This window comes from Cyanistes caeruleus, chromosome 2 (genome assembly GCF_971803275.1).
Source record: "Cyanistes caeruleus chromosome 2, bCyaCae1.hap1.1, whole genome shotgun sequence".
In the NCBI taxonomy this organism is placed as follows: Eukaryota; Metazoa; Chordata; class Aves; order Passeriformes; family Paridae; genus Cyanistes; species Cyanistes caeruleus.
The window spans coordinates 119921349-119948676 of NC_141702.1; the positions used below are offsets into that span (position 1 = coordinate 119921349).

Consider the following 27328-nt stretch of genomic DNA (forward strand, 5'->3'; position numbering starts at 1 on the left):
CATAGATAGCTTTGGAGCACTGGGCCAAATGCAACTTATCACATCAACACAGCTAGAAATTCATGGTGTAATTCATTACTGATTACAGCACTAGAGGAAAAGAAAGCCAGACCATATAGTAAACCTATAGTGAGCTTAGCATATTGAGGAGGGAGGGGTGTGCTGGGGATTTTTTTCCACCCTCTAAATTTTGTTCTCAATTTTTTTGCCCATTATCTGTGAAATGACTTTTGCAGAGTTTGAATTGTCCCTGTCTCACAGCACCTGCCAGGTGATGATGGCTTGTGTACTTGTTCAGAGTAAATAAAACACAAGTGATTATCCACTTAGCCATAATGCAGAGTGTCCTAGCTGACGATCAGAGCTTTGCAAAGCCTCAAGGAGAACGAGGGGTTGATTACAGTAATATTATGAATGTACAAGTCACATTTGGAAACAGCTGCTTACCTCAGAACGCAAAAGGGTCACTCCTGGGCTCTGTCTTTATATGGTGCTGAAAAATGCTGCTGAAGTGAGCAGGTTCTGACACAAAGGAAAAAACTAGGGTTTCAAAGGAAGAAACTAATGATAGATCCAGCAAAATTACCTTCCAAATACCTAATTATCAATGTTTCTAAGCCAGAGCTTACAATAATTATGAGCTTGGTTAATCATCACCCTTGTCTTTTCTCTTTACTCTTTCTTGCTCTTGTAAATTCTCTAGTTGGTGGCTAACAAGGAAAAAAAAAATACAAGATAAAAAGGATAATTTATTAAACTAAAATTCCAGAGAAATCACGTAACATTTTGCTCCTCTCCTGAAGGTGGGTAAAGTTCCTACACATCCCCTAAGTACTACAATTAGGAACTGAAAACTCATTATTACACTTGCCTCCATCCTCACAGTAAAAACAAAACCTTTCCCTATATACTGGAGCAAGGAGAGAGAGGTTTTGCTGGGGATTGTTCTAGAATGTAATAGGAAATAAATATTTTTACCTTATTTGACAATTTGCATAACATGAATCCTGAAGAGTTAGCTGGTTTCCCTCCAGTTTTTTATCTAGGATGCTGGAAGCAGCAGCCCACACACCAAGCAGAAATGAACTGCCAAGCTCATTATCTCTGCTGCAGGTATTGGAGGGAACAGAACCCTTCAGTTCCTAACCTGCCGTGTCCTGCAACACCTCGGTAACTCTCTCACAAGGAGGTGAAATGAATACAAGCAAACCAAGAGATCTCCTCTTCAGTAACATTTCCACTGCAGAAAGTATCTCCACGTTTTTGTTTAAAAGGGGATTTTAGGTCAGTGGCAATTTCCCTGTCCTGGGGCTCTCCCAGTCCCTTCCAGATACATTCTCTGTGACTCACATGGGCTTTGGAGCGCCAATGCAATCCAAAGGCAAGGAAAAGGGCCCCAATAAACAGTAGGAGACAAGGATTTTTATTACAGAAGGGTCTGTTTGCATGTTGTGCTTTTGCCATGTCCAGGCTGGCCTTCCACCAGCTCCACTCCAAGTCCCGAGTACAAACCAGCTTTGGGCTCCGGGTAAATCCCGAGGTTGTGACACCTGAGACCAAAACCTTTGGGAATCTTCTCACAAGCCAGGCCAGAATATCAATTTATTACTGAAACTGGGCCAGTTGCACCTGGTTTCGGGTTTCAGTTTACACAAGTCCCAGATTAACAGGAAAGTTGATGTGACTTCTGTAACAGCATGTCCTTGCTCACTGCAGGAATCAAACACCTGCCAGGAAGGCCAGCAGGGAAGAGCTACAGGAGGCACTTGTGGAACATTCCGGAAGAAATGACGGTTTCTGTTGGTTTGCATTCCAACCTGTACTGTTTCCCATACTCCAGCAACTCACCAGCACAGGGGAAAGCTGTAACTACATTCCCAGGTTTTATTTGTCGCCCATGAAATGCACTTGGCTTGCTCCCTGACATAGGTGGGCAGCCCCTACAAAGCCTGCTCAAATCAAGCACACTGCACAGGTACACACTTAACACACTTGCTGGCTGTGAAATTTTGTCATGAAAACACTTCATTTTCTTGCAGAAAATTCTTTTTTGTGGGTTTTGATTTGCTTTTTCAGAAGCTGGGATTATTGTCACTGCCTCTCCCTCCCTTCTCTTCCACCTGAATTGCACCTATGTTTATATGTATGGGAGAGAGACAGAGAAATGCCCACCCTCCTTTTTCTTCCTTTTGAACCGTTTTCTTTTTCTTTTCAGTCTGACCAGGAACACAGAAGATGCACTGTTACTACACCATAAGCACTCAGGCATGACAATTCAATGTCCTGTTACTCTTGAGCAAAGTGGAAATTGGGTAAAAACAAACAGCAGAATACACTGATCTTTGCAAATCTCCACAAGCCAGACTATGTCCCCATCTGGAAACTGCTTCTCTCCACAAAAAAGCTTAGTGATCAACTGACATTTATGAACTGTGTCCAACTCATGAAGTTATTATTTGAGAGCAACCAACTTAATTTTTATATGATGTATTGAAAAAATGAATACATTATACAAGTGGATGTACAAACACTGTCACTTGACACCCCTCTGCCTTCAAGGCTTAATAAAGGAAGAAGAACTTGAAAAAATCCTCATACAACATACACATACAAAGTGGTTGGCAAAAAAAAAAATAGCAACGATTGCCTTGCTCACTGAAAGAGCTCAAAACTGTTAGGGAGAATGCTGGAAAATAAAGAAGTGGAATTCAGAAGTGGATTTTCATCACCCTGTCTACATGGTGGCTGGTGTTTATTCCTATTCCTGTTCTTTTTGCATCTTCCCCATCAAGGAAATTCGTCTCCAGGCAATCTGGGTTTATATCTCTCCAGGATATTACCTCAAGATAAGAATCAAAGCTCTGATCCGAGGGAATGATTTCATCACTAATCTTTCCCCATTAGAAGAGCTCCAAGGTTAACAGAAATTAGTAAACATGTTTGAATCCTGCACTGAATTTCACTTTGCAGTGTGCTCTGTTAGACATTATTTATACTTCAGGGAGTGCTTTCAGGCAGTATCCCAGCAACAAATAGAAGGAAAAAATGCAAGGCACATTGCAGATTTGGCTGAATAAATATCATAAATACAGAAACATTGCTAGTTAGATGCTAAAGACATGAGATGAGAACATTCTCTTCTGCATACGCATTTTTTGTGGAAAGACTTCTTTTGAATTACAGACTCATGACTAGGTTTTGAAATTCATCCACAGCTAAGCTCACCCCTGAGAGAAGCCATAATTTTAAAAAATATATATATTGCCAATATTGGCATGTAGTTTCTATAAAGAAGAAATAATTTCCATTAATATTATTCAGCAAATTATTTAAAAACAATCTCATTATCTCAGTGAAGGGTCTCATGGTTTCTCTGTATTTAATATCCCTAAAACATTGACTCCAACAGCGAAGAACATTTGTAGTCTTTTCAGCCCTCAAATTTCCCATGAAGGGCCACCTCTATTCAGGTTCCCAGCTGGTGTAAGACAGCATGGCCTCAGAGAAGCCAGGGGAGAATCCAGTTTATACCAGGTAACAATCTGGCTGGGAGGTCTCCTCTAAATTGTCAACATATCCCAGCGTATTATCCCAGGCTTAAGACAGTGCCTGGCTCAGCTCTCACTGACCCCATGGAGCATGTCTCCCAGGGAGCATTTTTCCTTTCCCAGAGCAGCTGCTGCAGCCAGAGCTCTTTACCCCCCCTTCACAACTCCTGCCCTGCTGATGCTGAACACTGCCTCCCACTCAGCTCAGTGTTTTGGGGCAGCCAAAAGCACGTCCCCCGGTGCTCCTACTCTTCACTGATGCCATGGGGATGAATGGATGAGGAGAACTGGAGCAGACAGGAGAGCAGTGTGCTGTGCCACTCTGGGAATAAAAGCATAGCTCCCACCTAAAATCAGTGTGAGTAAGGAAGCTCGCTCTGGACGTCAGTGCAGTGCCACAGTATCGAAATGCCCAGGTATGACCACACAGATTGCCCTGCTGCAGGATTATCCCTGTGCACACATCACAGGTAATATCCCAAAGGCAAATACACACATCTGTGCACACAGAGTCAGCACACATACATCAGCTTTCCATTGGCTTCCTCTGGGTACAGATGGCTTTTTATATTTAAGCTTAACTAGAGCACAGAATCCTCTTGCACCTTATTTTGTTAAATTATTGCATTGCTGTCCAAGCACAGAGTCCTCTGTGCATAAGGACTGGCGTATGCCTGGAGCTCTCCTCAAGGAACTATGAGAAGCAGATATGGACCTGTATTCCAGCCAGGAGCTTAATGCACAGGGATTCAAAGATCCAGGGATCAATCAACACAGGCTCATGCTGGCAAGATGTTGGGCTCTCCTGTATACGTGTCCAACTCAACAGTGCTTAGTCCTGAAAGGATTTCAGTGGAGACGTAAAATGACAGCAGCACTCAGACTTTCCAGAGTGAGGCTGCCAGAACTGCTCCTATCCTGCTCCGTTCCCAAAGAAACAAAAAGGCCTTTTTTCCAGCCCCAGATCATCCTGCCTGAGCAATGTGTGCCAGATTACAGTCAGTCATTCACCAGGATGCAACCACTGTCATCCACCACTCGGTTACTAAGTACTCATAAATCCTGTCCACGGAGCAGACAAGCACGCGCAGTTCCAGACAACTCCTGAGGTACATTCAGCAGGACTTCTTTCCAGCAGCTTGCCTCTCTACTCAAGAGGCTGCACAGGACCAGGGATCTAATCAGACTACCAAGAACCTGACTTACACTTCCTTGTAGTTTGCAACGTGACTCCTTTGATTCTAAAGAGAGAGAGGGCAAACCACCAAACCATGCCCAACCGAAACTAAAAATCACGTTGTTACAGCAGCAAGATACAAATGACCTGTATACCAAGATACATTTTTGATACATTTTGATCAAATCGAATACATTGTTTGCTTCTACTTGCAAGTTACTCTAAGTTTCACAGACACACTGTCTCTTCTTTTTGGGTCAGTCCACTGATAATTTTTAAAAATAAACCCACTAAGAACAAAGCATTATTTATTGTCTGTTTTTTACTGTCTGCTTTAGAAACAGTTCTCCAAGGCAACTTTAAAAGCCAATGCATTAATGCACAGTGACAGATGGGCTGAGCTTTTCCTTGCTCTCTGATAAGAGCACAGTGTGCATCAGGAGTCCCAGCCAGCACCACAGGTGACATGTGGCAGTACAGCAGCCTCTCTGCTGCCCTGCTCCTTCCCTTCACGCCTGCATGACACACAACACACCAAAGGACACTGCTGCTCACAACACCCACCCCTGCGGATTCTGGGAAGGTTAGAAACGACAGAAGAAATTGTTCCAGAAGCAAAATCCAGAAGGAAAGCATAGAGTGAGGTCAACATTTGGAAAAGCTTTTGTTGAAAAAATTCCATCATTTTTTATCTGAGCAAAATAAGATTTTTTAAAATTAGCCCTTTCATGCTCATCTGGGTACATCTGCATTAGGCCTGTAGCTCTAAACAAATCCACAGGCTGATAACCAGCTCTGCCACACCAGTGCAGAGCAGATTTTGCTGCTCTAAGGTTTTTATTTCCGTTTAGTCTCAAGTGAATCCCTCACATGCCCTTTCAAGTTGCTTTATGAGCATCACTATCATGCTGAGCACTCCTTCCTTACCACTTTCTGCTATTAAAATTAGTGACTGATTTTTAAGTCCAGGATAGCTCAGGTGCAGGATCCTCAGGAAACACCCTGCAAGAGCTTAGTCTCAGTATGCTCTTTCAAAGCCAAGAATAAATCCAAAGTTTATTCTCTTAAGCTCTAAATCATCATAAATTGCCCTTTTTTATTGGTTTGAGGCTTGAAACTTCATTCTGTATGCTCAGAGTGAAACAGAAATTTTGCTGTGAGAGAAATGCGTGACAGCAGGGCCAGGCAGGTGTGTGATACCTGGAGAGTAGTAGAAGCAGAATCTTCCTTTGCACCTCTTTGACTTTTTGCACTGGAGCTGTGGGGAAAATGGCTCAAAGATCAGTGCCACAAGGGACTAATTAGCCTCACATAAGGTACCCAGAACTTTCCCACTGGAAATTTTCTCTAATTTTTTTAACCTTACGAAATGACTACTCCTCTATATAAAAAAGAAAAAAAATGTCAATAAGTGTAACTTCAGAAACAACTTCAACGCTTTTCCCCCTCTTGTTGCTGGAATGATTTAAGTTAGTGGCATGAATGACAAGCCCAGTTTGGGCAACTAAGGAAAGCTGCACGACAAATGCAGCCTCCTGGCTTGCCCGGTAAGGCTCATCAACACCACGTCGTGCAACACCAGTGAGTGCCCCGACCTACGCACGGCCACTCGGGTGAAGCTGGAAAAGGAATGTACTCCTGCCCACACTAGGATACTCCTCTCATTTCTTTCAAACTGGTTTTAATTCATGGGCAAGGGAGCTGAGTCACAGACCTTCTGGTCACTTGGATGAACCCGGAGGATAAAAGGGCAAAATACAAATGAGCAGAAAAGCGAGTAACTGTAGCCAAGTTTAATATTGAATTAGCGAACTGAAGAAATGGAAAGTTTTGGAGGTGACAGCTCTCACGGTATCTGAAAAGAGCGCTTGAGCTGGCAAGCATGGCACACCTGAACCTCAGAGCCCAAAGGCTGAGTGGGAAAAATTCTGCTGAACAACTGAACTGTTTCTTAAGGTTTTTGCAAGAGCTTCATGCACCAAGGAGCTGCACGACAAATCCAGTTAGCTAATGGTCCTAGATAAACGAAATCCAACCCTTGAGGATTTGTGAATGAAGAATCTTGCACAAACATGATATCTTTTGGCTCCTACAGAGCAGGTAGAATTACCTGGTCCTCCAGCAAGACCTTCCAAAGAACCAAAGGGAACAAGGACAGGTGAAAGATGATTTCCTACAGTGGGATACCTTACTTGGCGAAGAACGGATCAGTTACCTTCTTCTCATATCAGTTGCAGAGTGAGTTAGTTCAACATGAATGGCAACCAATCTGGTTGTATATCCCTCCAAATCTGGATTCTGATTGAAAGCTGAGTTCCCAGATGATTTCTTGGTTTTAAACCAAAACAACCCTTTACATTCTGGTTTTTATGGTACACAGACCACTTTAATAACACTGATTATCAGCTGCTGTTACTAACAACACTGGTTTTCTATCAATTCTATTATTGTTATTGTTATTATTATTATTATTATTTCTGCTTTACCTGAGCCTTCTTTCAGGACATTGTTCTGATCAGATTATTCTGACCACCACCTCCTGCCTTTGCTGCTTAAATACTTCAACATCCTGATGGAATGTGAGGCCATCAGGATTCTTCCTACAGTGGAGCATCAGACTGGCTACAAACTTCACTTCTTATTTCCTCACTCTTTACCTCACTTTACCTTAACGGAAGTAAGTTTCACTTCAATTACAGTGAAGCAGAATGAACACGAGATGGAAGCTCTGCCAAAGAGGCACTTCACAGCTTGTGGAAAAGTATGGAAAGAAGATGCCTGCACCCGCAGAGAGTACAGAGCCATTAGTCAGGCAGTGTAACATGCCCACGGCTGTTCCACTTTGGAATACAGCAGCTTGCATCTTGGTGATGAAATGCAAGGAACCAGTGCCTGGTGTATTCATTTGAAACCTTTCGTATTAGGACAAGGGGATAATGATGCATGAGCATTTCATAGACTGTAAGACATTGATCGCCTTTTGTTATATTTTGTCACTGACATACTGCAAGGGGACAGCCACAGGCAGTCTTGAGATGCAGCCCACCCACGACCTCTGGAGAGAAATGTTAGTGTCAGAAGATGCCCAGTCTTGGAGATGTGGGAAGGTGCTCGTTCCCACAAAGAGCCAGTGCTCACCCATGTCAAGCTGGAGCACTGTTCAGTAAATCCAGACCCCAAAGGTGGCACACAAGTACTTCTGCTTCAGAGGGCAGTTAATTTCACCCAGAGGAAAGTGGTGGTGCAGCAGCCAGACAAACGCAGGGGTTGCAGAGCCCAGCAGGACCTCCTGCCATGCCCCAGCTGACTGTGCGTGCACCAGGCTTTCACCCAGTGCTCATTGTGCCCAGGCCTGTGACACGCAGCTGAATCGGAGAGCACCTTTCCAGAAAGGGCCTGTCTCCACTGAAAGAGGACAATGACAGAGATTATTGCCAGCCCAGCTCCAGGCTGCAGCTGTTAAAATCCTGCCAGTGCCTTTCTGCAAGGGAAGATTACCCACCAGACAGCATATCTGAAAACATATGTTAATCAGTGCCAGAAGTACCACAGCTCAGCCTTTAACCATAACCTTGGATTTGAAATACAAACCCCTCCTCACTCCTCTCTCCCTGCACCATGATTAAGCTTTCAAGCAGTGCTGCAGCAATGCAGGATGCTAAGCCAAGTTTTGGCAGCACACAGCATTCTCAGCACCAACCGTAGAGAATTACAGGTATGGAAATGTATCAAATTAAAATAACTATGAGTAATGCTTATTCAGAAGAAAAATAAATACACCATACTGTGGGAAAATGTTTAAATATCTGAACTGAATCTTCAGCAAAATTATTTGCTTTGACATTGGTATGTGTTTTAGGCTAGTTAAATAATTCAAGTACTTTCCTTACATTACTTCTCCTTGAAATAAGAGTTTCATGTTTATTATTCATTACTCAGGTGGGGAGCTCTGCTTGCTATAAAAGTAAGTGGAATAAGCAGCTGCAGTAAGGTGAGATCTAGGACCCAAACACGGCTCATGAGCTTTGTGCTAAAAGCATTTCCCAAGGAACAAGATACAACCTACAATCACTAACGTGGCAGGAGTGAAATACAGTTTCTTCCTCAAACAAGAGTAAACTATTAAAATAAAGCAATCCAAGCTGAGATTCATTTTGTCTATCACCACAGGCACCAGCAAGCTGTTTCTGATCCCACTCAGCACAGCCCTGCCCAGGTAAGGCATTCTCCCTGTCATTCCAAATGCACACTGTGATGGGAACTGCTGTAATTAAAGGCAGCAAAATTTAACACACGTCCCCTCTCTGTGAGCAGTTCCATTAAGTCAATAGCATTACTGTCCCCAGGAAGAGTTATGTGATCTGCTCTCTGCCCACCTGCATGAACTACTTCATTTCCCTGTTGCTGAGCTCCACACCTGATCCTGGCCTGTGCCTGACACGTAAAGGGGTTCAGCATCTGATGCATCCCCACGGCTGGAGCAGAGAGCAGAAAGGGCACGCTGCACCCCGGACCCAGCCCCATTGGAATCACAAATGGAACAGGTGATACCTTTGTCTCAGGGCAGCTGATTTAATAAACCTGTCTCAACACCTTATGAAGTGTTGGGTTTAAAGCCATCCCTGGAGCTCAGATTTCACCAGCAGAATGTTCTGCATAGTTTTGAGCTATTTTCTATTCCTGTCCCACACTGCCAAGGCATTTTGTTCAGAGGGCAAAAATGTGGGCATGTTACCATAAAAGTCAGGAAATCATTTACAGAATGCGTAAAAATTGCTTTGCAGGGCAGTGACTCAGAGCTGAGAGGACATGACATCATCTCTTTGCTCTATAAACAAATATGGTTAATGTATAGCTTTTTTCACTCCACAATCAAATGTAATCTCATTTCAAATGAGAAAAGATCCATTCCAGTTTCATTTTTCTGCTGATGACAGTGAAATTCAGCAGAAGACAGCAAGTATTTCAGAAAGAATGTATAGTCCCATCATTCATTACTACATGACAACTACCTCCACCTACCACATTCCTCCTTTCCAGGACTAGTGAGGTGTTTTGCACACTTCCAGATGGAGGTATTTTGAAGGAGAGCCTTTTTATTTTTTTCCAAACCCGAGGTCAGTGCTTACCAGCCAGGGCCTTGATGCGGGAGCGCTCAAACAGCCGAGCAGAACTGTTCTCATTGTCCCAGTCATCGACGTCCCAGCGGTTGTTGACATCGCTGTACTGCTGTTGGATTTCAATGTTGTCGTAATCTGTCGCTACCGTTGTCGTCATCCTGAGTCTTCTCCTTAGCCTCTCCTCACCATCAGATTCTTCCTAAAACCCTCTGACAAAGAAAAACACATAAAAATAATCACTTAGATGGTACACATATATTGGAAGAAAGTCGTAAAGGTTGAGCTCAGGAGTTCTGGTTTCAAACATCAGTGAATTTCACTTGAAGACAAGCTCAAGAACAAGTGGTATCTCAAGAACAAGTTGGTATCTCAAGGTTAGATACCAACCACTCCTTCAGAGAACACATACTCTCAAAAAATTAAGTGCTTAACCAAAGCCAAAAGCTTTACTGCATACACACACCCAGAATTGTCATGTTCAGCTCCATGGATGGAAGAGTGCAGCAAAACACTTCCACAACTGTCATTTTCAAAAGCAGACTATCGGCTTTAGAAATCTGTGAGTGCTGGCTAAAGCATATGGAGCTGTGGATAACTTGGCTAAGAAAAATCTCAAGCACAAATATGACCTCAATACCTTTACAAAATGGTGCAAATACTGATGGAAAAAAAAAATACAGATTCTCAAAAAGCCACATAAGCATTTGACAAGCAAAAGCCTTTTAACATGTATCTGAAGAAATATTTCTGTCTCCACATGCAAATACTGACTTTGTGACTGGTCCTGGCAATTTATTTATGAACTAATCCAGATAAAACCAACTAAATGATGCATTACTTTGAACTCTCCAAAGGAATAACATGGCACCCACCAAGGCAACCCTTGGGGTGAAGTTCTCCTCTTTCAGGGTGCTGTTTGCATATTTATTCTGCTTTCTGATTAGGATTTCCATGTATTTATCAGTACTAGATATACAAGAGGCAGATACCTCTGGAGGAGGAGGAGAAGGAGGAAGGTTATACACAGCTGTGAGCCCAGTGAGAACAGCGCTGAGCATCCCCTTCACCAGTCAGTGCTCAGAGAGACCCTGAGGAGCACAGGGTGCTCCTCAGAAACACAGAAACTCACAGCTCACTTTCACAAAACGCTATAATTACCAGAAATGCAGTTAAATACACGGGCAAGGGGGAGTCAGGGGGCCGCCTTTTTACCTGGGCGGGACGCGCGCTCCCCTCACGGCGCCCCGACCCAGGGCCTCTCTTGTCTTTTGTCTCTTTTATCTCACTTTCTCATTTAAAAAGAAAATTTAAAACAAAAACAAAAACCCAACGAGCGGCCGCACAACCTCCCTCCCCTCGCCGGCAGCCCGGAGCGCAGGGCGGGGCCGGGGCCGCCCCTCAGGGTGAGGCCGAGCCCGCCCTCACGGCGGGGCCGGGGCCGCCCCTCACGGCTCTCCCCGCCCGCCGCGCTGGCGCCACCTGCCGGCCCGGCCCCTCCCGGCACCCGCATGTCGCGACATGAATGCACCTCGCGCGCGACAGACGGCGCGGCTGCCGTGGCTCAGCGGCGGCGGTAATTCCCGGTCCGGGCCCGGGAGAGCAGACCGGGCTGGCCCCCGGTGCCACCCCACGGCAGGTCCGTGCCCTGTTTCCGCGGGGACAGATGCCGGTGTCTGGCGCAGGAATGGGAAAGGCCCTTACGTAAGGAGCCGTTCCCGAAAGGCCGAGTGCGAGTGTTCAACCTTCAGGAAAGGTGGGAAGGAATCGCTTTAGTCATGGGAAGCTGCCAACAGAGCGAGGGAACGCGAGGAGAAGTGGCTCTGGGGAAGGTCGTGGGGACGGAGCTCCCGCGGCGCATCCCGCAGGAGCCGGGGATGGATCAGCCGCTCCGGCCGGATCCTGCCGCTAGGAACAAACAAAAGCACGGAGCAAACACAGGGGCAAGGATTAAACCCCGCTCGCCGCGTTTCTGCACAGCGCTCACCAGCTGATCCTCACTGAGCAGCAGGCCTAGACAAAAACCTCCCATTGATCCCTGCACACAGGCTGAAATCAGGGTTAATTCCAATTAAATCCACGGAGCAGCCAGTATAAACAACGAGTGAGAACGGGCTGGTCGACAGCATCATCTTCCATCTTTTCTATATTCACCGGTGCTCAAGGAAGAGCAGATGTGCCACTGGAAAAGCTGCAGCTCCAACCATAAAAATCAGTGACCCCGAAATCGGGATGCAGTGACATGTAATTTAATATAGATGGAACAAACCATGGGATTTAATTTATTTCTGTGTCACTGCTGTTTAGAAACACACGCAACTCGATCCAGAATAAATTCAACTCCAACTTGTGCTTTGTCACTTCTTCAACCCTGAGCATAGCATAAGCAAAATCTATCCCAGATAAAGCTAAATTGAGCATGAAATGGCCTGTTATCCCACACCTATAGGGCTGGAAAACCTGCATCCTTGTTCTGATTCTAATAAAAGCAGCACCTTGCTCCCTGACATCAGGCTCCCTTTCCTGGGATGTGGCTCCCTGCCACAGGGACAGCGGAGCTGGGGAGCAGGAAAACGCTGCAGGGATAAAAATAAGCACCTTGCAGCAAAGTGAGGTGAGGAGAACACAATGGAATCCTGATTCCAGAAACAGACCCAGCTACAGAGAGCGCAGCCACCGCCTTCAGTCCCTGCTGGAAAACAGCTTTTCCTGAGTCCCGCTGCAGCTCTGATCCAGCACAAGCCACCGGTGCCTCCGGGAACAGGGAGGGAAGATAAACACAAGCCCTGGCAGAAACCTGCAGGCTCCTGACTGCAGGGATGGAGATCCTGCAGCAGCACATCTTGTGTCTGCATTAAGGGTGTCCCGATCTGACATGGGCAACACCATAAACTGCCCAGGGAGTAACGGGGGAAAACGGTTCGGAATTTTCCTGGAGCCCTTGAGTTCACTGTTGATGACCTTGAACGTAATCTACCTGTGAAATCAGCCCTGCACTTGAAAGAACACGCTGAAAACCCTCTCTGTGTGTGTGTGCAGCACACACAGACATGTAACACATATATTTACAGATTTAGTTTAAACCTCTGCATGAAGCACCCACCAACATCCACAGAGGGCAAAGGGACAGAGGGAAGCCCATTTTCCAGCAGGAACCACCTTTGTCACTTAAACATCCTGGCCTGGCTTTAAGCTGAGATAGCTCCCTAATAAAGGAATTATGTTTTCTGCAGAGAGCCAGAGGTAACAGGAATTTCAGCTGCCAACATCCCGAGCAACATCCTGCAAGCCAACCCACTCTCAGGACTGGATAAACACACTGGGAACAAGACATTTCAGAAATGGCAGGTCACAGTTCCTTTACTATTCATAATTCAGACTCACTCTAGGATGTCATAAACTGGAGAAAGCAGGCACTGGGGTTTCTCAGTTAATCCACGCCCTCTTAAACTCATCTGCCAGTGCTTAGTGCACCTTGGCTTGGAGATGTTAGCAGGTAATTCCAGGGATAAACAGGCACAGGGCTGAACTAATAAATAGCATGGAGCTGCTCTGGGCCCTGAATCCACAGGCCCTCCACGATGGGCTGAGAAAAATCTGTTTTTTCATTGATTAAATATTACTCTGTTATATTTTATAACCTTCTGCGATGGATACCATGCTAGACGACCTCATGAGACAAAAGAGATCAAACCATTTCATTTCAAAGCATTCCTTCAAACCTATTGCATAATCTGAGGGCGGGGGGTTGGCATTATCTTCAAAAAGAAGAAATGGCTTGAAGAAAAAAATCAGCTACCAGGAAGAGAATTTTCTCAGACGGTTTTCAAAGGCCACGTCCAGGGGTCAGACCTTTTGTATTTACTTTCATAAATAGACCAGATTCTGCTCTGTTTGTTTCTCAGATAATAGAAAACAAACAGTTTTATTCGGCCCATCTGAAGAATGAATTAATGTAAAAAAAATTCATTGGCTACTCTTAAATGCAATCATGTAATTCACTAAACAGGCTATGACTATAATCCCTGAAATTCTGCCATAACCACACATCTGGAATTACTTCCTAATAGTTACATTTATCTTTAAAGTAAACATTGTTTTTTCAAGAGTTACTATTCTTCCAGGAAACATGCTAAGCTGTAGCTAGATTCATGTTACTCTAACTAAGGATTGTCAAGAGGTTTTTATGGTGCTGTGATTGAAGAAAATACAGTTTGAACAGCAATCCCCAAATGGTCTCATGGTTAATGTAAATAGACTGTTCCCTGGCTAACACATAGCCCAACCTATTGCAGCTTTCCTGGCATTAAAGATAAATTGTAAGTTCATCTCTAACTCCCACGGATTGTGTCACAGGATTGAAAAGGAGACACAGGCACTCCCATCTCCAGGTCACCAGAGCACATGGGTCTGGTGACAAGCACGGACACAACCACTGTGACAAAGAGAATGGTGTCCTGATCCCACAGATCAGATATGTTCCAAGAATATCCAGGATCAGATATGCTCCAAGAAACCAAAATTACACACTGTCTCCTTTCTGGTAGCCCTCTGAAACCAAGGCTGGACGAGCACAGAAAGCAATTCCATTACCCTCTCTGCAGGATACTTTCCCTCCAGTCCATCCTTCTCTCCTACCGATGCCTCAGACCATCTCACCAGTCCAGCTCTTCACTTTAGAGCAATGATTATTACTAAAGAGAGGGAAATTTAGATAAAATGTAACCAAACTTTGCATTTATTCCGAGCGACATTCAGCTCCCTCCTAACAGCAGCACAACAGACATTAAGTAATTTTTAAAATGTCATTTTAAGCCAATATTTAAACTGGAGATTGTAAGCTCCTCTGAACTCTCAGGGTCCACCCACATCTTGGCACCCCAACAGGGTGAGATTCTCACCCTAAGCTTCCACACAGAGGAAAGTGGCCTGGTCAGAGTCAATAGGGACACCTTGGGAGAGGCTCAGGGCTGGATGCCAAATGAACACACACATCAAACACCCCCACAGGTCAAACTCTGCAAGTATTTGCAAAACACTGTGTAGAAACTCAAAGAGTTGTACAGAACTTTTGGATTGAGAAGCTGAAGTCCTGAGCATGAAGCTCAGAAAGATGGAAAATGCATGTCCCCATTTCTCAGCCTGAAGGCCAAGGAGGTGTTTCCAGGCTCTCTCCCGGCTCAGCCCCCTCAGTGTTGGTTCCTGAACTGCAGTACATTTCCAGGGACAGGAGCTCCCCTGTCCCGACAGGGCAGAGGGCAGCACACTCACTTATGTTCTGGCTTGTTGTTTCAGCTGCTGAACCAATCCCAAAATAATAAAGGCAGTAACTCAGCAATACTCTAACTCCCTTGACCTCCAATATCGCCTCTCCCCCTCTCCCAATCCCATCTTTCCTTCCACAAACAGAACCATACTGTTTCTGCATTTTCCAGCCCAAGGGTGCTCCATGTCTTTGCCTTTGCTTCCCAAGCCACCCCACTTTGTGCTGCTGACTCCTCTGGCTGCCCATGGATGCAGAGCCCAACAGCCCAAAGCACCCTGAAAGGTCACGGCAAAGGGGGGACAGGCTGTGCCACCAAATGTCACAATCAGCGTGTGGGGCACTTCAGGAATGCACAAACAAGGCAAGACTGAAGCCTCTTTATTCCCAGTACAGGCTGGAAAAGCGTGCAAAGGTCACTAAAATCAGGCAGCCCGTCCTTCACGAGGGAGGTCTGCTTCCCACATCAAAGATAACCCATCACTCCAAAAACCAGGCAGTTAACAGCGGATTCCGGGCTCTTGTTTTCCTTCTGAGCTCCCCAGGATATCACGCTCTAGCTGGGAGATGGGTACATAATTAAATAAGCACTGAAACAACTTCAGCAAGTGTTTGTGCTGCTCCCTGTAAACAGACACATCCTCACTGTCCTGGAGCCCCCAGTGCTCTCAGCAGGGGTGGCCCGTGCACACCCAGCACGGGACAAGGACTCCAACAACCGAGCACAGCCGAGGGCACTGAGTGCACAGAGAAACTCAAAAGGACTGAAAATTGGTTATTTAAAAACACAGATCTCTGTTTCCAGCCCCTCCATTCCAGCACAGACCATTAAAACCTTCTGGTCTGATTCTCTCTACACTTGGAGCAACGAAGCGTCACTCAGTTTTTCATACATCACCCAGAAGACCTGGACTCCAACATTTTATCCTGAAGACTGTAGAATAATTTAATTGATATGTGTGGTCCAAATTTGCCCTCTGTAATCTGAGGAAGCTCCATCCAGCTGAGGATACAGCCCAAGATGTGCCAACATTATTTGAAGAGCCTCCTTAAAACACCAAGAGGGTAGAAGAAGGCTTCATATGGATTTCATCCAAGGCCAGACACATAGCAGGAGTTGTAGGGTGAGATCCTCTGGGCTTCTGTACTACGCTGTGGAACATCCTAGAATAGAAAGTGCCTCCGAACCATCCTCTAAAGAAGGCCATGCCCCACCACCAACTATATACAAACCATAAACAGACTAAACCAGAAAAAAATCTGGGTATTTTAAGTAGAAAGCAGCTGGTTTTGGAAAGAAGTTAATAAAGAGGAGTACAAAGATGAAGCAGAACTGAACTTACCACACACAACACTTCAGGGTGGAGCAAGCCCCGAATTCCTTCTGGGACTGCCCTTCCTTTTCCCCTCATCACTTGGAGAATGTAAAACACATTTTGCCAAGCTGCTGAGGGGAGGGCTCTGTCTCAGCCATCAGCAGCTCCTAGGGAATAGCATTCCTGCATCCCAGCCAAAAGGGAAAGTCTACAGGGATCCAGCAGGGCCTGGAGTTACACACAGAGCATGAACACCCATGAGGGCTGTGAGAACAAAACTCCACATACTGGGCCCAGCTCAGTGCTCAAAGATCTAAACTTTGAAACACAGAGTACTCGACCTCTTTTGTCATGTGTTTGTGGCTTTCCCTAAACAAGCACTGCTGGGCAAACTTAGTAGAATTTAAGCAATAAGAGCTTAGTTCAACTCCAATAAATACATCATGAGATAGTCCATGGCTGCTCCAGTGAGATCCATGGATTAAATACAGCTTCACTCCAACTCACAAACCACATTTGTATCCAACACAGCCAAAAGAGATCTAACTCAGGACCCAAAAAATCTTATGAACCATCAGCTGGCCATTTTCTAAACCCACCATTCTGTTTTCTACTTCTAAGTAGGTCAGCAAAGAAATTCCCATAGATTTAAATTAATGCAGTTCTTGGTCATTTGCTTTTAAAAACCACTTGCATTATCCTCTTAGTCTTTCCTGTGTAAGTGAAAGACAGACCCTGAAATCATTAGGATTTCTGGGAATGCCCTGCCATGCATACATCTTAGCTGGAAAAAACCTGGGGGACCAGCTCAGCTCAGCAGTTTCTCTCTCCACCTCTTTTCTTACATTATTTATAACTTCTACATTCCAATTATTAGATTTCTCACTCATTTTCAGAAAGAGCTACAGTTTAGAGTAAGGTAACCTATCCAGAAGGTGCCTTTTCCAAAGCCTGGGCAAAGGAAGGATGTTCCCATGGAGGAAAATTCAAGTGCCAGTTCATGAGTTGTAATTGAATCTGCTCTTCAGACTTTGCAGACTTTTCTGGTGCAAACGCAGCTGGTGACTTTGAAAAGTAAGGAATGAGCAGCAAACCAGGGATTATGTTCTGCTCGGGACTGGAATAGCATCCTGAATGTTGTGAGGGCTTTACAAGACAGCCAATATGTGCTGGTGCACCTGTGTGCTCTGATCTGTGGGGTCAGCAGCTGGCATGCCACTCCTTTTTCTGGGGAATATGACTGCCAAGAACCCTTTAGCTCTTACAGCCCATGCACTTATTGTACTATAAATTCTTAGACGGGAAATTTTGATTGTAGAATTACCTGAACTTTTTGTTAAATAAAAGAAAGTAATAGCAAAAATGTTCTGGTGGTGGTAAATTAACACAAAGTGATTAAAAATCTGAGTAGGATTAGCAATATGTTTGTCTGTATATACTATAAAGGGTGCTCTGGGTTGAACCCAAATGAAAGCCACAAGAGGAAATGACCTGGAGCTGGAATCAAAAAGGCTCTGAGTCCCTTCTGGAACTATAGGAAGGACTTTTCTGACGTAGGCTATCACTCAAGATAAACTTTACTCTGATCCACCCCTCAGCTTGAGCACAACTCAGCCATTTCTCAGCTACCACAGAGGAGACCAGCACCTTGCTTCACCAAACCACCCTGCAGTGCTGGTAGAAGCCTCTGCATTTCACCCTTTGCCATCCTGACCACAGAGCAAGGCAAAGATTTCTAAACACCTCTAAGAAGTGGATGGAGTGGTGGAGGACACCAGGGACAACCTGTCTGGCAGGAAGGAAAACAGGCATATTTCACTACTTATCAACACATTTCCAAAGGAACTACCAAAAAAATTCCTTCCACAGTCACTGAGCATTTAAAGGACAATATTTAGTATCACCCTGTTCTAGAAGCGATCTGTGGGCTGACCTTCACCAAAAGAATGTGAAAATACAGGGCAATTGTCTACAGCGGCATTCACCTTTTTCTTCAGCAAAACAAAACAAAAAAGTCTTTTTTCGTATTTTTCAAGCGCTCACGCAGAGCAGAGCTCCAATAAAAACCAGGTGCCCTAGGAAAGGAGTTCCCAATTTTCTGGTCTCCACTCTCTCATGACCCAGCTCAAGAGAAACAGAGCTCTGAGCTTCGGGAGCCCGCTGTGTGTCGGGGAAGCACTGAAAGCTGAGATGCTCCTGCTGCCTCCGGCCTGCCAGACACTTGGCTCTCCTCTGGATGAGGGCACTGCTGTCGCTGCAGGAAAAGCTTCACATCTTGACCCCAGCCATGCCCCTCACTTGGTAGGAAGTCCCAGGCAAGCTGAGTGCCCTGGGGGACATCACTGCTTACTTGGGCAGCAAACTGGCAGTGCCAGGTGGCACTGGCTGAGGGGCATCATGGACACAGCACCTTAGTGCCACCACAAGGGAACTTTCCTCAGGAAAAAAAAGACAACTCGGACATCACGGGGTCGTTCAAGAAATGCTGTGATTGCCTGTGTGACCACATAATTTATCAATCTCGGTTTACATCTGTATTAATTGAAATGAAGAGAGCTACAGCCAAGTTTCTGGGGGTGGGAGAGGGACCGGAGGTGCTGTGCCATGGCACATGCTCTTCCCACTCCTCACGTGGGGGTCTCACACAGAAACGCTGGTCCTGGGTCACATTTCGAAGGAGAGCAGCCTGTGCTTGCTGCAGAGCTGACTCCAGGCACTGACACGCTTCCATCCGGAGCACATTCCTGCTCCTGCTCTCCTCTCCGGGCCCGAGATGCGATAGCTCTGACCTCCTTACAGGAGGAGGGCTGCCAAGTAAACAGGCCTGCCTTACCAGCCAGCCTACTGCTGCTTCCCCTGCCCTTCTGTTTCCCTTCTCCTGAAACGTCCCAGCCCAATCAGCGGGGATTCAACCTGTGGATGAGTGGGAGTGAGCCAGAGGCTCTGCCCATCTTCCCGGCATCCCTGCGATGTGTCCTTCCCACGGGAGGAGGCTGCGGTGCCCGGCCGGGCCGTGGCCACAAACGAGATGCGGCCGTGGGAGGCTCAGCGCACTCACGGCTTGGCAATCCCGGAGTGTCCCCGAGGGAGAGGGCGCAAAACCAGCGAGGAACGTCAAGCTGCCCTGATGTACGCCCAGGCAAACCTCCTCCGTGTTGGAGGCTTTTATGTAAGGGCAGGGAAAGGCTCCATCGCTCCCAGCCAAGGAGGAGAAATTGAGGACAGGCTGTGCGCAGGCACCTCCTCCCTGCTCGGGGGAGGATGCCTGCTGACAATTTCCAGCGAGGAAGAATGAGCCCGAGCTGCTTTGGCTCTGCCCCCAAACTGCAGAGCAGCGGTGGGAAACCGCACCCAGGGAGACGCCCAGGGAGAAAAGGATGTTTTGTTGTGGAAGCTTTTGTTCCTGCCTCTGTTTATTAGCGATACTTCACAGCCAGGCGGGCAGAGCAGGGAAGCCATTTAAAGGGCCAGCCTGGAGTAAATAACCTGCTCGGCAGCCGGCAGCCTTGGAATCAGCAAACAAACAAACAATAAAAAGCAAATTCCGGGGGCAGGAATGGGGAAGGGTTTGCTGACACCCTCCATAAGGCAACAGGGCTGAAGCAACAGCTGGTTTCAGCAGCTCCAGCACCAGCCCCGAGTCCAGACACGCAGAGACTCTCATTAAGAGGAGACACAAGACAGCATTAATTACCCCACAGCAATGCCGGGATGATCCACCTGCTCCCACTGGCTCCAGGTACCAGAGATTCCCGAGCTCTGCTATAGCCAGAGATGCTCAACCAGCTCCTGAGATCTGGCAGAGAGCTGGCCTAGTAAAGAGGAAATTTAAGAAAGAACTCGGATTTGGACAGTGTGGTGGTCCCAGAGCAGGCACATCAAAACCTGATGGCTGGAGCCCAAGTCATAGCCAGCATCATGCAAAGCTGTGTTTCTTGCAGTGGAATATGTTACAGGTACAATATGGATTCTAACTGTCCTCTCGTGAATGAAAATAAACTCAGAATAACCAACTTTCTCTTTGGGGAGATGAAGACAGTACTTGACTGTGGGTGAGGGAATGCCAGCATCTCTCTGGATTAGAGCTGGCTGGACAGTGAGCTGAGAAATGGAGCAGTCTGATACTCAACACCCACTTGAAAACAGAGGTGTTAAGATGGATTGTCCTGCAAATCAGCGCAGCCTGCAGCAGCAGCAATGCACACGCACACCCCGGGCTCGGCTGAACCAGGAACATGACTGAAAGCAGTCTGGAAAAGGATCCCTCCTCAGCAAGACGGAAATGTCAGATATCACACAAGTAAATCACCAAGTCACACAGTGTAAGTCACGATCCTGTCAGGCCAACAAGATTCCTGGTTCAAGTAACCAAGCACAGCTTGAGGCTCCTTTCCAAAGAGCAGGAAAAGTGTCTGCTCCTCCCCAGGAGACTCTCAACACACATCTTCCACTTCTTGCCAGGGGAATGAGAGCACCACTTCCAAACTGGTCTCCTCTGCTTTAAACCAAACGTGGGCACTGACCAGAGAAACAACAGGTAAAACTGAGCAGGCTGCCTGCCTTTGCCCACATGGGAGTTTTAAATGGACACCAGCTGTTAATTCCTTTCTACATTCTTCACATTTTTTTTTGGCCAACTCCTGACAAGACTAACAGAAACCTTTCCCCCTCCAACTTTCATCTGATGCATAGATAACATAGTGAGGCAAGGAAAAGAAATCTATCTCATTATTGCCTTCATTTAAATGCATGCCTGTAGGTCCTCAGTGCATCCCTGCCCTCTGAGATGGGTTAAAGAGCCTTAATGCCATCTAAATTAAGTCAATTTGTTATTCAGAACATTTGTGAGCAAACAATTTTCGGCCTGGGAGGAGAAAGCAGAATGTAAAACCCTGGGAAATAAGATGATAGATGGGAAGAAAAAGCCCAAAAAAAGCTATGTCTTAAATAACTCTGGTCAGTATTTTGGTTCTTTGATGTTTCCACTATGGTTGGGTATTTTTATTTTTTTTTAATAAATATTTTAGTGCACATCCTCGTGTGCTGATTCATGGGAGATAAGAGATAATTATCATTTTATATATGACGGAATGATGACTCTTTCCAGGTTTTCCATGTGACTTTGTTAATCCTTGGGGATGGTGGACAAGACAACACTCCAAGATGTGGACACAGCTTGGACCGTGGCTACACAGGCAGCCCAAGGCCTTTTCCAGGAGCCAGGGCCAGGAGAAAGGCTCCTCAATTCCCTGGGGCCACGAGAAGAGCCCAGAGCACGAGGTGCCGTCCTGAAGCGCGTGTTATTCACAGTTCTGGATTCTCCAAGTCAAACAGGCAAATAAACACACCAATGACATTGGCTCCTTCAAAGCATCCAACTATTGTTATTGGCACTTGGATCCAAACAGCTTCTGGCCACACAAAAACACGGCCTGGCTTGAGCAGAACCCGCCCCGCGCACCCCGGGAAGGGGAACGGCTCCAAAGGGTCCAAAAGCTTTGCGTTGACTTCCCAGGGAAATTGTACCGAGCAGCGTCCCGCCGAGGGCTCCAAGCCCACTCCTGGAACGGCAGGAAGCACAAGGAAACACACTGGAACGGTGTGATCACACCAGGTGTAACCCCAAACCTGCCCACAGAGCCCAGTGCCGCAGGAAGAACCTGCAAAAGGCAGCGATGTGTAAAATATCTGATTCCTGTTTCCTTCTGATCTGGGCTTTTTGTCTGGGAAATGGATCCTCAGCTGGCACAGCCCCAGCCCAACAGCTGCATTGCTTTTCTGCTTCCACAAACACTCGGAAACTTCGCCAAAGCCCTGTTTGTGCTGGCAGACAGCCAGCACTTTATTATTATGTACTATTAGTTCATAGTGAGAAATGTGCACTACAGGAAAAAAAAGAAAGCCCCGAGAAGCTCAGTAATTTGGTGCAGATGTTGAAGATTTATGGAGCTCTCCCCACTGGACAGGATCTTACAGATTGTTTCTATCACCTGTTTGCTTTTGGAGTTTTTAATAAGATAACTATGTGTGCTATCCTGGAAGAATATTCCAGAATTCCTCCTTCAAAAACCAATAACTTTTGATCTCCATTTGTCTCCTCTCAGTAACAATCTCTCCTCAGAGTTCCATAAATGCCACTTGATATTAATTTCATATTTAAATACAATCTTGGCTGTTGTTTTCATTACCCAGAAACTTTCAAATGCAATCAGACAATTTAATTCTTACTTCATGGCCCAGAAAATAAAGCTGACACATTGTGTGCCAAGTCTCCAGCAGTTAGAATCCATGATTAAATCTCTCAGTATTCAAAATACCTGATAATCTTCACCTTTTTTCCTATTTTCTGGCAAAAAACATCTGCTCAACATTTTTGGGGTCTGCTGCTTGCCCAGTGCACAGAGCCCAAAGATCATTCAGCTTAAGCTCTCTGTAAGAGTATCTCAGTTCCCATCCGGATTTCTGAACCTCAGTCCATTAAATTAATTCTGCAAAATATTTGAAATGTGCAAAGCTCTGCATCTGACAGCAAACACCACGAAAGTGAAAACAGAAGGAACTCACTGGCATTTTCCATAACTGACCTGTAATGGTTTTGCCATTTCAAATTACATCAGGAATGATTTCTTTCCACCAGCACAAAATGGCAAAACAAGGTGCATTTATTTCACTCGGAAATTGTTTTTCCAAGCATTTACAAAGGAAGACAAATCACCAAAAAAGGTTGTGGGAAGGCTGAGTTTCTGCTCTGACACCCATCAAGGAGCACCCAGGCTCCCTCCCTCCTCCCCCAAGGCACACCACCTCAGTTTGGCTGGATAACCTGACATTGCCCTTCACCTTTCCCACAAGTCACAGCTGCTGATAAATTCTTCCTGAAAAATGATTTCATCCTTCCCAACAATGTGGCTCACACAGCACAGGTCCTGTAAAGGTCAGGACCTCGTTACAGATTTAGACAGTTCCCATCCCAAAAACAGTTAATCTGGTAAATTTGGAGGGCTGGAAACAAATCTATGGAGATCACATTTTTCCCACAGCTCTAAAATCGACTTTAGCAGTCACAATTGTACTTTTAGCTCAAAGAAAGTTTTAAAATGTTTTACTATTCCTGTTTCTATGAGTTCATACAAGATGACTACAGGCTCTACACTGACTGTGGGTAAAGAGACATCGAAGAGAGCACACGGGTGGGGTGTGTCCACCTCCCCTTCCTGAAGGGAATTCAGATGGCAAAAAGCACCATTAGGAAAGGACAAGCAGAGAAGTAACGTAGAGCAAAGCTCCATTTCACACCATGTTCTGTCACGGCCACCAAGCCAACATTTGCCACAAAAAGCACCTGCCTGTTCTCTCTGGTTTCTTCAGTCACTCTCCCTGCATTCAGGGCTTTCTGTGGAAAGTCCCCGCCTTTCCCTGAATTACAGAAGGCCAAGGTCTGGAATTATTTCAGGTTATGGAAATATATGAAGTAATTCCCATCCAGGAAGAAAGAGACATCCTTCACTTGCCATGATCGCTTGCCTCGGATCCTGAACAGATTGGGCCTTATGTCAGTATTATCTTATTTCATGTACCTAAATGATTCTTTAATTTAATATGAATTAAAACATTACCTAGGGAGAATAAGCACAACAGGGGTGATACTGTTATGAAGGAATGCTTGGAAACTAGTGGTAGAACCTTCTTTAGCTTTTACTTTTCAAAAGCTCAGATTCTCACAAATTTCAGATTTATACCTGCAGATTTACAGTAAAATAAAAACCCAACCCAACAAAACCCAGAGCAGCCTTGGAGCCATTTTGAAAGCGCTAATCCTGATCATTTTCTACCTAATGACTGTTTACTACACAGTCCTTTTAAATGCTTGGCAGCTCTCCAGATCTTCCTGCTTTTCCTTTCTCCCACCCGTCCCTCCTGACTGCCATCTCGGTGAGGACAAACGTCCGGAGGAGAAAGCTCTCTGCCGCCTTTGCAGCCTCTAAAAGCTCCACTTCCCGGGGGAAATCCTGAGCCTCATCTCACTTTCAAGGCAAAACCAAAATCTCCCTCACCAAATGAGAGCCTGGAGCAGAAAAATTAAAACCAACCAGAAAACCTGGGGTTTTTTTTCAATGATTTCAAAACCAACATTGGTTTTAAATGAAGTGGGAGGGTTCTGTAATTCTCTGACCCCTAGCAGGAACAGATTTGAGCAGACCCACCCCACCACTTGTTTCAAATGCCATTCACTGTCACTTGGCATTTGAAGCTGGAACAATTATTTGTGGTTGGATGCTGTCCCCGCTCCCAACCAGCTGTGCTTTGATCTCCCCCTCATAGCTCCCGTGGATCTGGAGGAAGCCCAGCTCCCTTCCTTACCAAAAATGCAGCGGAACAGTTCCTTGGGGAAAGTGCAGGCCCTGTGCAGCTCCCAGACCCCACACACGCCTGGGATGGGCCCAGATGTCTCCTGGAGCCCTGACCACCATCCTCTCCGTGGCTTCCACCCACACACCACACTCCAGAACCCCTGGTGGAAGCCAGGAATCAGAAGTAAAAGCACAATGGCACTTTTAACTGAAAGGATGAGGTCAGTGCTGGGTCCCTTTATGATGGGAATTGGGATAAGACAGGACTCAACACACAGATTTGAGCAGGAATAAAGCAAAAGCATAACCAACCCAATGCGCTACAATCAATATTTTAAATGAAATCAGTCCAGCCCATATTCAAATCAGGTCACCAGTAATTAAAGCATGCTCATTTGGAATGGTAAACCCAGAGAATGCCTGGATCAGAGTATTTCTCAAAGAGAATATATTAATGGGAGTGTTTGGAAATGCATGATGCACTCGTAAGAGGCTTTAATATAAACCTCAGGATTACGCCATGCCAGCTTTTCAATTATTATACTCTCCATGAAAAGCCAGGCGCTGGCAGCAAGAGGTTAAAGCAGACCTTGGAGCATGGCTTTGCCCTTTCTCTTCCTGAGGACCCCACTGTTGGTTCCTACTCCTGCACCACGTGCAGCTGAACAGAAGCACTGAAGGTGGGATTTTAAATAAAACATCTCTATTAGTGATGCCATCAATGCCAACACAACACACAGGGGGAAGCCTCATAACTTCACCAGGGACAGCAAAATCAGTCCCTGTAATTTCTAGAATGATCTGCTTGGTTGACTCCATCTTAACACTCACCACACTCCAACTCAGCCATTTTAATTCCTGAATGGCTGGAGTTTGCTTTCCCTTCACATGGCACTGCACGGCAGGCTCAGCTGTCTGGAGACCAGGGATCTCTCCCTGTAAAGCACATGCAAGTGAAGGATGGAGACAAAAAAAACCCTGAGTGAGGCTGAGGGGAGGTGCTGAGCAGCAGAGCGAGGTAATGTGACTGAATAAGTAAAAACGCAGAATTTTTAGATTGTTCTTGTTCCAAACAGGCATCTCAGGAAAAGCTCCTGGTTCTCTCCAGAGGGTAACGGGGAACGCAGGCTGTGTCTGTGCTGCTCTAACAGCAGCCCCAGAGAGAAATCTCCCATTCCCAAGCCATAGGAATGGGCTGGCACCCACTGGAGCCTGCTGTGCAGACACTCAGAGGCAGGGCAGGAGTTGAGCCTTTTCCATCAGAACCTGGGAACCACGTGGATGCACAAATCCTGCTCCCCCCCAAGCATCTCTCTGCAGGCCCACCTGCCCTGGAGCCCCTCTGGCATCTCTGGACCCTGCAAATGTCCCTGTTCTCCAAAACCAGGCATGCCCTGTGCAGAAGAGGGACTAAAACCCAAGCCACCACAGCTCAAGCCATACATCCATGCCCACAGCCCCCAGCTCAGCTCCAAAAGGAGCTTCCAGCTCTCCAACAGCAGCTCCCAGAGCAGCAACCTCTGTAATCCACAGGCCACTGCAGCAGTTTGGAAAAGCATCAAAAGAAAAGGTTACCTGCAAATCCCAGAGTTTATTTTTGCCACACTGCAATGCTGCTCCTTGCACTCCCCCAGCACTTCCAACTCACCCAGGCACAACGGAGCAGAAAGGAAACCAAATCCTTCCCAAAATTCCTTTCTGACATTTCACCATCCTAATGCAAGTTCCAGGCAAGCAGGGCCTTCCAGAGTAGCAGAGAATAAACAGAAAACAAGCTCTGGGCAATAGACGAAGCTACAGGATCCACGTTGATGCTTGTCCACCTGCAAGTGCCTGAAGGACGATCCCTCCCCTCAGCTCTTCCACAGGAATTGTTGGAAAGATGCTGGAGCTGTAAAATCCCTCTGGTCAACCATGACAAAAAGATATTTGTGCTGACTACCACATACCTGTTTACCAAATACATTACAAAAACTAGCACCAAACAAGTGTTTGTTACCTGAGCTAGAAACATGAAGAGAAAAGGATTCCCCTGACCAGAAATTTTAATTTCATCTACTCAGAACAGCCTGTGGAAGGACAGACTCAAACAAGCCATATTTGACAGAGATAGATTAGACAGATGGTATAGTGTGGTATAAAGGGGATTTGTGCTTGCTTGACTTTGGCATGGCTGAATTACTTATTAATTGCAGATACACAAGAGTTGTACTGGGTATTTTACAAAGATTTAATGCCTATTAAAACTTCATATCATTCAAAGTTACCACAGGTTCTGTACAGCAACAGAGGGGTTGTTTTGCAGCTCAGTTCTGCTGCACACTCTTCAGAGCCTATAGTGATGTATTTTGATATAAAGTGGGTATAAACAGCAAAATTACCTGTGCTATGCTATTACAGAAGCTTTGAGCTACCTGTGAATTTAGGGAAATTAGCTGCAAGGTGAATAGAAACCCTGATTTAAAATAAAACCTCTGAGTTCCTGAAGGCTGCTGAAAATCTCAAACATCACAAGGAAGGCTCCTTCCTCTGTATTCCTCTGCTCCCTTCCCCAGT

The 27328-nt window shown here is 45.8% G+C and overlaps 1 protein-coding gene across 20 annotated transcripts in view; it reads right to left on the minus strand.

Annotated features, from left to right (window-relative positions):
• SPTBN1 (spectrin beta, non-erythrocytic 1) overlaps positions 1-27328 on the minus strand; it is a 160584-nt gene that overhangs the window by 71843 nt on the left and 61413 nt on the right. For 16 of the 20 annotated variants that reach the window (XM_086875137.1, XM_086875124.1, XM_086875123.1 and 13 more), the window contains one exon: positions 9855-10054. In XM_086875137.1, the coding sequence (XP_086731263.1) occupies positions 9855-10002 (148 nt within the window). In that variant the 5' untranslated portion in view covers positions 10003-10054. Of the gene's footprint in view, positions 1-9854; positions 10055-10717; positions 11323-27328 lie in introns of those variants that run through there. The other 4 variants (XM_086875121.1, XM_086875133.1, XM_086875138.1 and 1 more) reach the window with 4 other exon arrangements.